The sequence below is a fragment of the Siphateles boraxobius genome, unplaced genomic scaffold (assembly GCF_051911475.1).
Source record: "Siphateles boraxobius isolate OS27281-9 unplaced genomic scaffold, OSU_SipBor_1 13, whole genome shotgun sequence".
NCBI classification, from domain to species: domain Eukaryota; kingdom Metazoa; phylum Chordata; class Actinopteri; order Cypriniformes; family Leuciscidae; genus Siphateles; species Siphateles boraxobius.
In genome coordinates this window covers 29,673,569-29,689,812 of record NW_027508733.1, presented here as the reverse complement: position 1 = coordinate 29,689,812, position 16,244 = coordinate 29,673,569, and the positions used below count along the sequence as shown (strand labels likewise).

The window sequence follows — 16,244 nt, the reverse complement described above, 5'->3', positions numbered from 1 at the left end:
TGTCCCAGTGTGAAGCTGCGCACAGGCACTTCAAAGCAAGGAATGCACTAGAAGTGCTGCACGGGGTGTGAAATCTCCGTGCTCTTCGGTTGTATGGGATAATTCAGCTCAAAAAACAAAGGTACTCCAAGGCACTCGAATTATGTTGAAAAAAGTTAAAAAGCCTTTATTTATTCATGGCTTTAAGCATTAAAATTGGTGACAGGTACAGCTATGCGTTGCGGTTTTACATGCCTTCGTCAGGGTGTGTGTAACAAACAAAGTCATTTTAAGCAGCAATTAATTAGTCAAATTACAAGCACCTGGTCACACTGTGTAAGGCAACCTAAAGAGAGAAAAGTTCAAAGAATATAACAAAAATAAAAAATAAAAATTCTCACACGATATAAAGTTAAATCGAACACATAAAAAAAAAATTATATATATATATATATATGCATTGTTTAAATTGGGCCGGGCCTCTCCGGGGCTCAGCCCCGGCACATAAGCCTGCTTGTTTGCAGTCAGTTGCCTACTGGAAATTATGTCACATACAATTTGATGAAAGTGATGCTTTTGAAAACATATTTATGACAATAAATTAAAGATTTTTTTAAATGGCATGTCTATTTTGTCTCGGCGGAGCTGAGAACAATCGGAACACGGCCGTATTCTTGTTCAGCTGCTTAATCTCGTTGTCAGTCGACCATGATCGTGCACCGCTCGCACACGCGCATCTAGGTGACCCGGATAAATGTACGCAGAAATATAATGAATATTCCTAGGAGATCCATAGTTGCGCGGGTTGTGGAAGCGCGCAAAAGTTCCAGAAATGTACAAAAAGTGCCCTGGCCTTGAATGACAAGGTAAGGAATATATGACTAAATCAAAATTAAATAACCAAGACTAGGTTGACCATGTGATTTTTCTCAGGAGATGTTTTGAGCATTTTACTTCAGACACCGGATTATCAGCAAACTGCAAAGAGAACTGCTAGCTGGCTACTCAAAATAAACTAGCAATCTATTCAGTCAGCATATTTGTATTTGATCTGTGTGAATTACAGCAATATAAGAATTGCTAGACCTACATTTAGCTACCAAGCAACCTTTCCACAAGGATAGATTGATTTTATTTTTGTGACTTGTGCATATCTTGATTAGAAATGATACAGAGTAGGATGAGTGTGTGTGTGTTGTAGTACTAAAGAGAGAGAATGGGAGGAAGTGTGTGTGAGGTGGACCTGGTCACCACAGACCCAAATTTTCTCAGCTGTTGCTACTGTCATATGCTGCACTGTCTCTTCATGTGGCACATTATGTGTGGCACATTGTATGGGTCACTATATATCATAACAAGGTAATACAATGTGTAATCAAGTGATGACTGATTAACAGTAATGTAAATGCTAAATGTCCTAATACCTGTTGATACTACAACAATGCAAAGTATAAACTCTTAACCTTGCAGTTTTTCACGTATCATTTAATACTCAATTTCTCCATTTATTTGCACAAAACTCTCCAGAAAGTGCTATTTAATGTTTTTTTTATTATTATTATTCCCGGGGGGACATGCCCCCGAACCCCCCTAGGGAGAGCACCCCCACATAATAAATCCCAATTTAACCCCTGTATATATATATATATATATATATATATATATATATATATATATATATATATATATATATATATATATATACACACACACACACACACACACACACACACACTTATATATACACACTATTTATAAACAATTAAACCGAAATATTAATGAAGTATACAAGTCAGAATACACAAATACATATTACAAAACAAATTACACTGGTTGAAATACACAAATCAAATGATGTATACATCAAATAATGCATAGTATAACTTGCTAGAAAAACGATTACAAAAATGGTACCAAATCTAATTCTCCGTTTAAGCCTGGAAATGTAGTTGCTTTCAGTGTATAGATCCAGAAAGACTCTCTTTGTAAAAGCCTGTTAACCTTATCTCCTCCTCTTATTGACTTAGGGACATGTTCAATGCCGATTATCTTCAGTGTACTTGGGCTACCATGATTTGTGCTGCGCACAGGCACACTTAGGACGAGAGCACTAGAGTGCCTGGCGTAGAAGGAATGTCCAGGCTGAGGGGCGGACCATCCTGCTGCATCGCACACTTCTTGGATCGGGGCCCCTGAAAGGAGGGCTCTAGAGGATGCCAGGCCTCTGGTTGAATGAGCCCTCATGGCCAAAAGTGAAGGCAAGCTGCCCACCTGATAGACCATAGAGATAGCCTGAACCATCCAGTTACTGATGGTCTGTTTGGATGCGGGAAGCCCCTTCTTGGGCGACCAGAAGCACACCAGCAACTGGTTTGACTTCCACCTAGAAGAAGACCTCTGGACATAAATCATGAGAGCTCTGACCGGGCAGTGCAAATAAAGTCTTTCTTCTTCCGCCGTCACGTAAGGTAGAGGATGAAAAGCCTACAGAACCATAGGCCGTGCCACATTAGATGTCACTTTAGGCACATAGCCCGGCCTGGGATGCAAGCTAGCCTTAAAGTTGCCTGGAGCAAACTCAAGGCACCCATGAGATATAGAGAGCGTCTGAAGATCTCCTACTCTCCTCAGAGAGTAAAGACTAATAAAAAAAATACCTTGAGGGAAAGGTTCTTGGCCTCAGCTGACTCCAGAGGTTTGAAGGGGGCCTCGAGTACGAGCTGCAGGTCTCATCCTCCGAGCCCCACAAAGGAAACGTACGACCAGCTGATGTCTCCCCAGAGGCCCATCACCCAGAGCAGCGTGGCGGGCCGCAATGGCAGCCGCGTACACTTTGAGTGTGGACGGGGTAAGACCAGCAGAGAGGCGATCTTGGAGGAGCTCCAGCTCTGAAACCAACCGGGCAGTTAACTGGATCCACCTCACGCTCTCTACACCAAGCGGAAACACATTCCACCTTAGGCCGTAGTGTAGCAGCAGTATATTTGGCTTTCATCCCTCGAGAAGAAAGTCAACAGGTGCGAGGCTGAAACATCCGACAGCGCCCTCAGGAGCTGACTGTGAATGCCTCGCACCCAAACAGTATTAATTTACAGATCGCATGTGTCCCTTTTATTGCAGAACCCTAATCTACGCTTTTCTCAATGAACACAGCGAGCATGCCTCGCACCCACATAGAATCTATATTGAGAGACCCGCCCAGAGTAGACCCGTAATCTACGCGCTGCCTCGGCAAACGCGAGATCCGAGCCGCTAGATTATGTATTGCAATGCAGACCTTTAATTAAAGTTCTTACGGGATTAACAACACCAAATATGACAGACAGTTGTACACAGAGCGTTTGCTGAAGAGAAAAGAGCTAACTCTGATGTGTGCCGGCGTCCCTTTGTAACTTCTGTGTATGCCGTCACATGTTACGTCATGACATGTCTAAATGTCTAATTGAAATAACACCATGCCAATCTCTAGGTATGGTGAAGGGAATGTGATGTGGGGATATTTTAATTCCAAAGTCTTGGAGTACATAGTATCCAGGATCTATGAAACAACTGGCCTTTAAAAATAAAAATCTTTCTGCCTCTATGGGAATTTAACATAGGGGTGTCCTGACTTACGCAACCTGTATTTTAAAGAAGAACATTTATTTATTTACAATACATTATTCATTCACAAAGAAAATTGGTGTCCTTAAAGGTTGTATTTTTCCTCATTTTTTAAATTAAGGCATTAAGATCAAATTCCAAAAGATGATTTTTTTATTCCTCTTTTTAGACAACTTTAGCATGGGTGTGTTCACTTATGCTAAGCACTGTAAGTGATCTCCAGAAAATAAGTTAGTATTAATGAATACTTGCTATTAAATAAATAAAACAAATCATAAACACGTTGTTTAAATAATATATTAATATATTTACCAACTTACATATTTAACAGATAAACTGTGACAGAAAACAACAATCAACAGAAAAGTAGTAGCAATGAATTCTTAATATAGTTCAATAAATATACAAAAATAGCATAAATAACATTTTATTTATGTATAAATAATATATCTTTGTTTGTTTTTACAAATAAACTGATGAAGAGAACACAAACACAAATGTTACTTGTGAATTCATTCAATCATTCATTCATTCGTCCAGTCATTCATTTGTTCATCCATCCATCCATCCATTCATTCATTCAACCATCCATCCATCCATCCATCCATCCATTCATTCATCCGTCCATTCAGCCATTCATCCATCCATCCATTCATTCATTCAGGCATTCATCAATCCATCCAGTCATTCATTCATTCATTTGTTCATCCATCCATCCATCCATCCATTCATTCATTCATTCATTCAACCATCCATCCATTATTCAACCATTCATCCATCCATTCATTCATTCAAGCATTCATCAATCCATCCATTCATTAATTAATTAATTCATTCATTCATTCATTCATTCATTCATCCAACAATGCATCCAGTCATTCATTCATCCAGTCATTAATTCATTTATTCATTCAATCAACCAATCGTCCATCCAGTCATTCATTCATCCATCGATTCATTTATCCACCCATTCATCCATCCACTCATTCATCCATTCATTCAAGCATCCATCAATCATTCATTCATTCATTCAACCATCCATCCATTAATTAATTAATTCAGCCATCCATACATCTGTCCAGTAATTAATTAATTAATTCAATAAACCATCCATCCATTCCATCAATCAATCCATCCATTCATCCATCCATCCATCCATCAATTCATTCAAGCATCTATCAATCCATCCATCCATCCATCCATCCATTCATCCATCCATCCATCCATCCATCCATCCATCCATCCATCCATCCATTCAAGCATCCATCAATTCATCAGTCATTCATTCATTCATTCATTCAATTCAACCATCGATCCAGTCATTCATTCATTCAACTATCCATCCATTAATTAATTCAGCCAGCCATACATCTATCCAGTCATTAATTAATTAATTAATTAATTAATTAATTAATTAAATCAATCATCCATCCATTATATCAATCAATCAATCAATCCATCCATTCAACCATCAATCCATTCATTCATTCATTCAAGTATCCATCAATCCATCCAGTCATTCATTCATTCAACCATCCATCCATCCATTCAGTCATTCGTTCATCCATCCATCCATTTTTTTTTTTTTTACAAATAAACTGATGCAGAAAACACAAACATTGACCGGAGGTTAGTGTGACTATCCAAAAAAAAGTTAGTAGTAATGAATGCTTACTATATTTGAATAAAATAACAAAAATAATATACTTAAGTGTCTAAATGATATTTGTTTATGTTTAAGTATATTTATTTTTTCAGATAAACACATCAATTTATTTATTTACATGTACACCTTATTTATACAATCAAGGGCAAGCCTTTTGATATGTCTCGCACAAAATTCTGTTTACGATAAATCTGGAAGGAAAAAAAAAATATTTTTGTTAAAGCATCTCATGGGGTCTTTAAATAACAGTGAGCACAGAAGTACATCATCACAGTTCAATTCCATGAGATTATCCTTCATATTCCTGCTGTCTCTTTAGCTCTTCCTGTCCATTCATCTCTCCATACTGTTTTACCTCCATTGTCCTTCCACTGTCCTTCTCTGACACTCGGTGGAAATAGATTGATCTCTTTCTTCTGCTTTATCATCACATGTGTCCAAAGTAACAGCTTTTACAGAGTCATTATCCTCCTTTTTTTCTGAATTCTGATGAGACGCTATAATTCGATCCCGGGACATGCTACCCAAATTTGTAATTCAAGCTAACGACATAAACATATCGTCATATGTTTTAAAGCAGCGATTATCAAACTTTTTCAGGTGGTGGAAAATTTTAATAGTAAAAAATAAATAAAAAAAATATGGTGGAAGACCTAACACCCAAATATAGGGCAAAATACCATTAAAACCTTAAAATGTTACCCAGGGCCGGCGCGTGCCTATATTATAACATTGATAATAATAAGTAATGTTTCTTGATCATCAAATCATCATATTAGGATGATTTTTGAAGGATCGAATACAGGAATACATTCGAATTGCATACGAATACAGGATGTTACTGTATTCGTATGCAAATAAATGCATTGGTAAGGATAAGAATCTTACTGACCCCAAACCTTTGAACGACAGTGTAATTCATTGTTATGAGCTGATTAAACAGTCATAAAGAATGCTTTTTGTAAATAATAATTATTTATCATTACTAATAATTGGCTAATTGGCTCGTTTAATAAACACAATACACAAAAGAGAATTAAAATAATACAAATGTGTAAATAATATTTCATATTTATTTAATATTTAAAAATATATTTGTGTAAAATATTATATATTTGAACAAATTCAAAATATTACTTTAAAATATATTCAAATATTATTTAAACTGTATTTTACTGTTTCTTCGTACCAAAGCTTAATAACATTACAATAATAATACATTTTTATTGAATTTAGAGGTACTGTATGTATATGTGTCCTAATCGTACAATGTTACTGACATGGACAAAACAATTACTCTAAAGGAATTATTTTTATGAAAATTAATCAAATTGTGACAGCCCTAAATTTTGTACCAAAAATGTGCCCACCATGTTTTATTTGCTCACTGTCTGAACAGCCTTTACATTGTAAGACACTGTATATCACCGTATCACATGCCACTTTGACAGACAGACAGACAGACAGACAGACAGACAGACAGATAGATAGATAGATAGATAGATAGATAGATAGATAGATAGATAGATAGATAGATAGATAGATAGATAGTACCTAATAATGTGGCTAATAGGTGTGTATATATAACACTCACAATTTTCTAAGCCATAGTATATTTGTCAGACTATAATGAAAGCTGGCTGTAAACAAGTTTGCGTAGCTTTAAATGTTTTTTTTTTTGTTTTTTTTTTGGGGGGTTTTTCATAGCTTTAACTGTTGAACACGGCCCCTGGGACCTGCTCTACCCATCTGCCTGAACACAATAAAGACATGTGTGTGTGCATTTGCATGTGCACATGTGTTGTGGGAAGACTGTGAAGTTATACACACGCATACAGTTGGAAAGTATCAAAAGCTAAAACAAACAGGAGAAGCTGTCGACTGAGAGTCCCTGATGTGCAGTTTCCCCAAGTGTTTTCAGAAGTCAGTTCCCACAGGGAGAGGCAGCCCAGAGTTTCTTTCTTCGCCTTTTTTGCTCACTGTTTCCCATTCTCTCTCTTTTTACACTGCTACGTCTTATCCTAACCTTTCTCGAACTCTCGAAGTTTCCTTCTCAAAAATATGTTCTGAAAAGGTTTTGCAATAATGTTCATATCGGGTTATGAAAGCATACTTTCTGAATGTTTTCGAACATCAAGTGTTTAAATGTGAAATTGAAACTTTTATGTCATGTATTTTTATATATATATATATATTCTAATTATACATTTATAACGATAAAGTTGCAATTTAAAACATTTAAAATATTTAACTTTAAATGTAATATCAAACAACACACTGCAGATAAAATTGTAATAAAGTACTTGTGTTTAAGTGTTAGTCGACACATCAAAATAAGTATACTTCTTTAAAGTGTACTTATAATTATTTTATAGAGTATACGTTGTACGATAAAATTTTCAGTGAAAAACTTATCCTTACCATAACTGTTTTGTTAATAACCCTCTGCCGATCTGACTGTCCGTGTGCGAGGATACAAAAAATCATAAGCTGTAGTGTTTACGAAAGCCCTGGAGCTGGTTAAAGTACTTTTCTGACAAATAAACGTGAAATCTCTCAGTCCGGGTAACATGTAGAATGAGTAAACATTGTTAATCGACGAACTGTAACAAGGTCTTTTGCTTAATTATTATTATCTGTACAGTTAACAAAAAAATTCCTTTTGAAGTGCACATTAAAATACAATTAAGTGCACTTATTTTCCACAAGGGAAGATGATATAAACCTCTTTCAATTATGAATCAATTATAACCCACAAAATGCCACACAATAAATTAAGTGTTTGAACCACCAAGAGCTCAATATCTGTAGCAAATATTTAACAGACCGAAATGATAGATGAAATCTCAGCATTTCAGACATGTGACAAAACTCATGAGGACAGTAGGATAGGAGAAAGGGAATAACAGGATTGAGATAAATGAATAAATAAATTGTTTATCTAACATCCGTCTCTCTCGGTGTCGCATTTCCTCCTCCAACCCATTTGTTCTCTATTGAGGGAACAGCTTGACATAATTCAGTATAAGGACACTTACCCTCTGTTAGCGACGATAGCCTTCTTCAAGTGGACGTAGCCGGCTGGGAAGATTCCCTGCGAAACAAAAGGGAAGAAGATTACATCTCTGCTTCTGCGACTATAAGCTTCCATGAAGAGAGCCGGTGGCTGTGACCAAGCAGAATGTGATTCAGCGATGAAGACCATGTCATAATCTTTACATGATGTGTTAGACTTAAAGAGATAGTTCACCCAAAAAAAGTATTTATCAAAAATAATCAATTTCCTCATCCTCATGTCATTATAAAACGGCATTACTTTATTCTGTGGAACACGAAAAAATGTGTGTTTATTCTGAAAATGTCCTCAGTGTTTTGTTTCATGTTGTGTTTTGTTTTGTGTTTCGTGAATTTCGTTTTGTTTTGTGCATTTTTGTTTTGTGTGTTATTTTGTGAATTGTATTGTTTCATTTTGTGTGTTGGTTTTCTGAGTTTTCTTTTGTAAATTTCTTTTTGTTTTGTTTATTTCATTTTGTTGGTTTCATTTTGTTTTGTGAATTTAATTTTTTTTGAGAGTTTCGTTTCGTGCAGTTTGTTTTGTGCATTTTGTGGTTTTGTGTGTTGTTTTGTGAATTTAATTTTGTTTTGTGTTATTTTGTCTGTTTCGTTTTGTGTGTTGTTTTGTTTGCTTTGTTTTGCTTTCTGAGTTGTTTTGTTTTGTGAATTTCTTTTTGTTTTTGTGCATTTCGTTGTTTTGTGTGTTTTGTTTGTTTCATTTTGTTTTGTGCATTTTGTTCATTTAATTTTGTGCATTTAATTTTGTTTTGTTCCGTTTGCTTTGTTTAGTTTCGTTTAGTCTCACTTTGTACACACAATCAAATTCAAAGAGTTCAAATGCTGTTTAAAAGCCCTGACTTTCATTAGGAAACAGGTGAACATTCTTTTGTGAATATATTTTTCAAAATATATTCTTTTCTGAGATTTTGTTGCATTACGGTAATCACAAATGTGTAATGTGCCCTCGTCGTGAAAACAATCTTTTACACTTCTTTTCAGCAAAATATAGTTGACATTTCTGACTTTTGTTTGCAAATTGTGGTCTCTAGGAAAATCTGAGCACAGTTTGAAACATTTAAAATCGGTTCTGAAACTGCGACTAGGACTTGCGAGATTATCATGGTCTCTTTCTCAAGACAAAATCTGAAAACCAAAAGTCTTTGTTTGCTTTGTATTTTCTAACATTTTAGATTTACAAGTTAACACATTGAAACTTGAGCAGGAAAACATTTTATTCATTCAACTATTCAGTTTATCATGTAAGTTGCTTTAGAAGAGTGAAACGTACGGACAAAGAGGAAAAAAATGTATTGCTTAGTGATTGCTTTTCCTAAGTTTAGAAGACTTATTTGTGCTTCTCATATATCTCTCGGTTTAGTATCAACAGCATTTCAGATGTTTCTCCTAAAATTTCAATAACATCTGTGCTCATATTTTTCTCCTTACCAAGACACTGGAGCTCTTACATTTGTCTCCTCTTGTTAACCTAATTTCTGCACGACTTCACTCTTAAAATAGGCTTAAACTTTGAATTTAGGATTTTTTTTAAGGTGTCTTTCAAGTGCGGTGTCTTCTTAACTTTAAAAGAGATTAATGTGAGATCTTCTCTAGCTGAGAAACATCTGAGCCTATGTGTGAAGTTCTTGAGATCTTGTCTGAAACTTTGATGGAGACCATCGGGGTCTTTAGTTTTAGATGATGTTAAAGAAACCCCATTTTAGTTTAGGAGAAACATTTGAGATGTTAAAGAGATCTCATTTTCGATGTTTCCTTCCTCTGGGGATACACAGAACATGCCACACCAACATCTCAGAGGAAGAATCCAGATGGTGGAGTTTCTTGCCACATACAGTTGTCTAATTGTCTTCGCTGTTCCCTATCAAAGGTCAGGATAATTAGTAATTGAGGACACCAAATGCTCTCGAACAAACCTCCATCTGCTGGAGGAAGGATTCCATGTGCAAGGACCACAAACCAGCATGTGTTAGTATTCACGAGATGGGCGGTCACCCGCTAATCGCCTCTTACGGTCATACATGAAGACCTATTGCTTGAGAAGAGCTCTTTTCATGTTGGTCATGTGAATTACAAACATTTTAGAAATGCATTCATTTGTAATTTAAAGCTAAATCATTGAGACAACACCCTTTGGTAGTTATGTCACCCCAAATGTCTCGTAACCGTAATGTGTAAATTTTTTATTCTATTTCTATTTTCCACAAAACTTATGGGATTTTGTTGCATTACGGTAATAACAGTTGTGTAAAATGTGCTTAATTGTCATGAAAAAAAAGATGATAATAAAAAATACCCCTTTAGGAGAAATGCCAATTATGTCAATGAAAACATGTTCGTATTTCATCCCTAAAAGCTAATATGTATAATTTTTAGGTTTATATTCAACCCAAATTCTCATTACCGTAATAAATAAGGTATTTATTTTATTTTTATAACAATTACAATTTACAGCAATCGCTACTTTGATACTTTAGAGCACAGTAAAATAAACAGTAAGTTTGGAAAAATTACTATTTTTAATGTTTTTCAAAGAAGTCTATTTCTCTTTTTTTTCTTTATATTTTGAAAGAAATTAATACTTTAATTCAGCAAGGATGTGCTAAATGGATAAAAAGTGATAGTAAAGATTTATATTGTTAGAACAGATTTCTGTATTGAATAAATGGTGTTCTTTTTAACTATTTATTTTAGATTTTGTTGCATTATGGTAATGACCGTTGTGTAAAATGTGCTTCATTGTGACATGAAAGATAAGTAATATTTGTGTTACAATAATTCCACTAATGGCCATAAAATCAGGCAAAACAATAATGCAATAATGATAAATATAACAGCAACAAAAAGAAAGAAAATGATTTGCAGTTGAAATATGACAGTGACATTTTCTTCACAGGTTTTATGAGATTTACCTAAATGGCAAAAAATCAAACAGGACTAAGAAACTTAACAAAAAGAGTAAAAAAAGAAAATGGGTTAATAAAAAGACTTAAGGACGACTTGTCGGTTTGATTAATAAGTCAGGCGTGGCGTGTGGCATTTCCAGACTGAGTGTGAATAACGTGCTGATCCACATCTCAAGCATTGTCATTTTATCCTGCGTTCAGCTTCCATTTTTGAGTCAGATAATACAGCAGCTCTATATGAGCTGAACTGAGACGAGATGTTTTTGCAGGCCCTGCGGCGGCACAGATGTGTGTGTGTGTGTGTGTGTGTGTACACATCAGCTCCATCTGCTGAAACTCATTTTATCAGTGTGTGTGTGTGTGTGTGTGTGATTGTGTGTGTGTGTGTGTGATTGTGTGTGTGTGTGTGTGTGTGTGTGTGTGTGTGTGTGTGTGTGTGTGTGTGTGTGTGTGTGTGTGTGTGTGTGTGTGTGTGTGTGTGTGTGTGTGTCAGAAGCATATATTTTATGTTATTATTTTTATCCTGAGCACCAGAACTGAGTGCTGGAAATAAAGCAGCATGTGTCATGGAGGACATGAAAGTGACAGCAGAGTCAGCAAGAAATGCTTTAAAGGGCCAGTGATAAAAAAAATTACCAAAGTAACAACATAACATAACATAACATAACATAACATGACATAACATGACATAACATGCTCATTTACTAAGCTTTGCATTGATGTATGGTTTGTTAGGATAGGACAATATTTTGCTGAGATACAACTATTGAAAATCTGGAATCTGAGGGTGCAAAAAAATCGAAACACCTTTAAAGTTGTCCATTTATGTTCACGATCGTGCTGCATTCACTCACAAAAATAAATGTTTTATATATTTATGGTAGGAAATTTACAAACTATCTTCATGAAAAATTATCTTAAAATCCTAATTATTTTGGCATAAAATAAAGGCATTTTTGGCTATTGCCACAAATATACCTGTGCTACTTGTGACTGGTTTTGTGATCCAGGGTCGCATATAATATAACATAATAATATAATATAATATAATATAATATAATATAATATAATATAATATAATATAATATAATATAATATAATATAATATAATATAATATAATAACTCATGCAACTTGCATATTTTTAAATAAATCAGTAATGTCAGTAATTTTCGTGTAATTTTATACGAACAGTAATTTTAGTGTAAAAAACTTCTTAAGCGGTTATTACGGTCTCAAAGTTATATTAAAAGCTCTGAGGAATAACTACAATTCTGTCATGTACAGCTAATAGGCTTTAAACCTGTCCGATTGATTTGGATCATGGAACAGTCTAATTCTGCATTTCATCCAAAGTCAGATTTTCCAGTTTGATATCTCTGACTTTCAACTATAAATGTGTTTTATGTTTCCCAACACTTGATGACATAACGGTGAAATCTCCCTTAGCTTTGCAGGTGTTTAAAATCTCAGGCCAAAACAAAAAACAAAAACAAAAACACACAGACCAATGGTAGCTTTTGTTCTGCAGGTGTATGATTATCAACAGATTATAAATTATTGTTTTTCACACTCCTGCAAACATGTATAAAACAGGTTCATTTAATGAAGGAACATCTGGCGGTCTTTTGTGCTTTTCCAAGTAGGAAGTTGGTAATTTTGCTTTAGACCTGTAAGATAAACTTTAAGCCACCCAGCTCCTCTAATGGGTCAATAAACTTTGAAAAATCATAATCCATATCCATATTAGCATGTGAGCAGTACTCCTTTAGAATCTTGACTTGGCAGGGTTCTGAATGATATGGTCAAGCTAATATGAACAACCCAAGTTCACTAAACCAAAAGCTAGCATGCAAATGGAAAACAGTAAGCCATGGGAATAAACCTCTAGCATTGATATTACTAACTCCATTGTAAAGAAAGTGCTTTACATTAACATTGCGGCCATGTTGGACAGAAGATATCTCTTGATATCTCCTGATAGACGAATGACTCACAGGAACAAAATGAGTCACTTTTAATGTAACCATGAACAAACAAATACACTGCTAGCTTGCAGTGTGCAAGTTTATAAAATGCACTTTGAAGTTTTTCCTCAAATCCTCAATGAAGTACCTATCAATCAATGTATTTTATTAAGCGTCACATAATTTTAAATGAAACATTTTTGAAGAATGAAAGTAAAAACAGCAAGACACCGTAAAAAAATGAGTTGTAACACAAACTAGTATGCGAACTAGCTGAACATCAAGCCAAAAGAAAATTCTTAAAACAATCTATAAGTAAATTTACTTGAGAAGCAAAATTGTGTTTTCAGACAATTAAGGTGTGTTCACGCCATTTAATAATTACTGTTATATTAAGATGACAACAGTAACGTACAGCGTTCACGTAGTACAAGCCAGAGCTTCCCAGTTTACAAGTTGTGAGTTCTATGAGGATGTAATAATAATCTCATTATTACAGTAATTACGACATGGCGTGAATGCACATTATATATCTTGTGTTGGTTGTGGGGGATGGGCAAGCATCTGATTTGACAAAAATCTGTGTAGTGCAGGATGTGTCATCAATATTGTTGGTTTGTTTCACAGAGCAGATTTAAAATCTGTTTATGTGCCTAAAATGATTTTTAGGAGTTATTAAATTAGTTTATATGCTAGTGATTTTTTACACTAGCATATAGACTATAATCAAATCTAAAGTTTTGATCAACAAAATCAAAAAAGGTTGGTCTAACCCTTGGGAAACAGAAATACAAAATACAAAAAGAGTACTTATTTCAGGATTAATATCCTTTAAAAAAAATACACTTAAGTGTGAACTGAATATAATTTTCTTGGAGAATTAATTTCATGTTTTTTTACAATTGAATGAAAATGTACTTTAGTTTAAACTTTATACCAAACGCAATTAGTTGAACTTAAATGTGCTTTTTGACACACTTAAGTAGGAAGTAATTCTTAAGTGCTTAAGTACATCTTTATATGTAATTACATAATTCCTTCCATTATGACTGATACGCGGATAAAGTATACTGCCAAACAAGCATGAACTAAAATACACTTTAATGACATTTCTATTGAAACTTGTTTTGAAGTTGCAATTTAGTATACTTAAAATATTTTAAAAGTAAAACTTTAAATTTGACTTATTTGTAAAAGTACTAAGATATTTAAGATATGTTCTTATATTAGGACCAGAAGCAGGCTCAGGTAACCAAGAGCTTGTCCCGATGTGCTACCAGAGTCAATCGTGGGCTACCCCTCAGTCTGTTTGTCGCCAAAAGTGTCAGTCCCCTGCGAAAAAAAACAAACCCTCCATAACAGCCAGCTCTACTGTGACGTCGAGCTTTCGCAGGAAGACTACGCCATCTGTCTCAGCTGCCCTGAGACAGGTGACCCAGAGTCAGCTGCTCTTCCCTGGTGGAGGGTCGGGCGGAGAATATTTTGTTTATTCAAATTCTGTTCCACCACTGGTGTCTCGTCAGCGGTACCCAAATTCTTAGTAAGAGCAGCTTCTCTATCTCTGGATCTCAAGATGGCGTATATGGCAGTGAGCGACGGCATGGGGCATCCACTTCACACTCCGTGTGGAGCAGTGATGCCCCTGTCTTGTGGGCAGAGATCGGTCCTACTGGCGAAGGAAGTGATCGAGCCGGTCCCTCCAGCCGATATGAAGACAGGGTTCTACACCCCCTACTTCATTGTACCCAAGAAATGCGATTGGTTATGGCCGATCTTGGACCTGCAAACCTTGAATCGGGCCCTGCACAAGCTCCCATTCAAGATACTCAAGCAGAAACACATTTTCGAATGCATCCGTCCCCAAGATTGGTCTGAAGCGATCGACCTGAAGGATGTGTCCTTTCATGTCTTGATTCTTCCTTGACACAGACCGTTCCTGCGGTTTGCGTTCGAGGGAAGGGCATAGCAGTACAAAGTCCTACCCTTCGGGCTGTCCCTGTTGCCCCGCGTCTTTATGAAGGCCGTGGAGGCGGCCATTGTTCCACTATGAGAATGCGACATTCGTATTCTCAACTATCTCGATGACTGGCTGATTATGGCTCAGTCTCGGGATCAGTTGTGCGAACACAGGGACATGGTGCTCCATCACCTCAGTCTGTTGGGGCTTCGGGTCAACTGGGACAAGAGGAAACTCTCTCATGTGCAGAGGATCTCTTATCTCGGTATGGAGTTGGACTCGGTCAACCAGACAGCGCGACTCACAGAGGAGTGCGTCCGGTCAGTGTTGAACTGCTTGAGTACAATCAAGAGGAGGACAGCGGTTCCACTGAAACTTTTTCAGAGGCTCCTGGGGCATATGGCATCTGCAGCCGCAGTAACGCCGCTCGGATTGCTTCATATGAGACCGCTTCAGCACTGGTTTCATGGCTGAGTCCGGAGATGGGCGTGGCAGAGCGGCATGTACCAGGTGCACGTCACCCCGCACTGCCTCCAAACCTTCAGCCCGTGGTCAGACCCTTTGTTTCTACGGGCAGGTGTTCTCCTAGAACAAGTGTCCAGGCATGCTGTGGTTATCACGGATGCCTCTGCAACCGGCTGGGGGGCCACGTACAACGGGCATGCAGTTTCAGGTCTGTGGAAGGGACTCAAATGCATTGGCACATCAATTGCCTCGAGTTGCTCACAGTACGCCTTGCGCTGGGCCGCCTCAAAGGGCCACTACATTGCAAGCACGTACTGGTCCATACGGACAGCAACTTCTCCGGACTCAACCCATTGCCAGTTTTATTCCCTGGCTGAGGGGACCCTTGGCACGGTTGCACTGGAGCACAGCTGGCCCCGGGACCTACGCAAGTATACGTTTCCCCCAATGAGCCTTCTCGCACAGACACTGTGCAAAGTTAGGGAGGACAAGGAGCAGGTCTAATTAGTTGCGCCATATTGGACCAACTGGACCTGTTTCCCAGAACTCATGTTACTCGCGACAGCACCTCCTGGCCCATTCCTCTGAGGAAGAACCTGCTTTCTCAGAGATGGGGCACTCTATGGCACCCGC

At 36.8% G+C, this 16,244-nt stretch overlaps 1 protein-coding gene across 17 annotated transcripts in view; it reads right to left on the bottom strand.

The window, feature by feature from the left end:
* Window positions 1-16,244, bottom strand: part of dock3 (dedicator of cytokinesis 3) — a 205,597-nt gene that overhangs the window by 120,615 nt on the left and 68,738 nt on the right. For all 17 annotated transcript variants that reach the window (XR_013203395.1, XR_013203394.1, XM_077226928.1 and 14 more), the window contains one exon: window positions 8,287-8,342. Coding sequence is in view for 15 of the 17 variants with exons in the window: in XM_077226928.1 (XP_077083043.1) it covers window positions 8,287-8,342 (56 nt within the window). In the remaining 2 variants the exon portion in view is untranslated. The remainder of the gene's footprint in view (window positions 1-8,286; window positions 8,343-16,244) is intronic.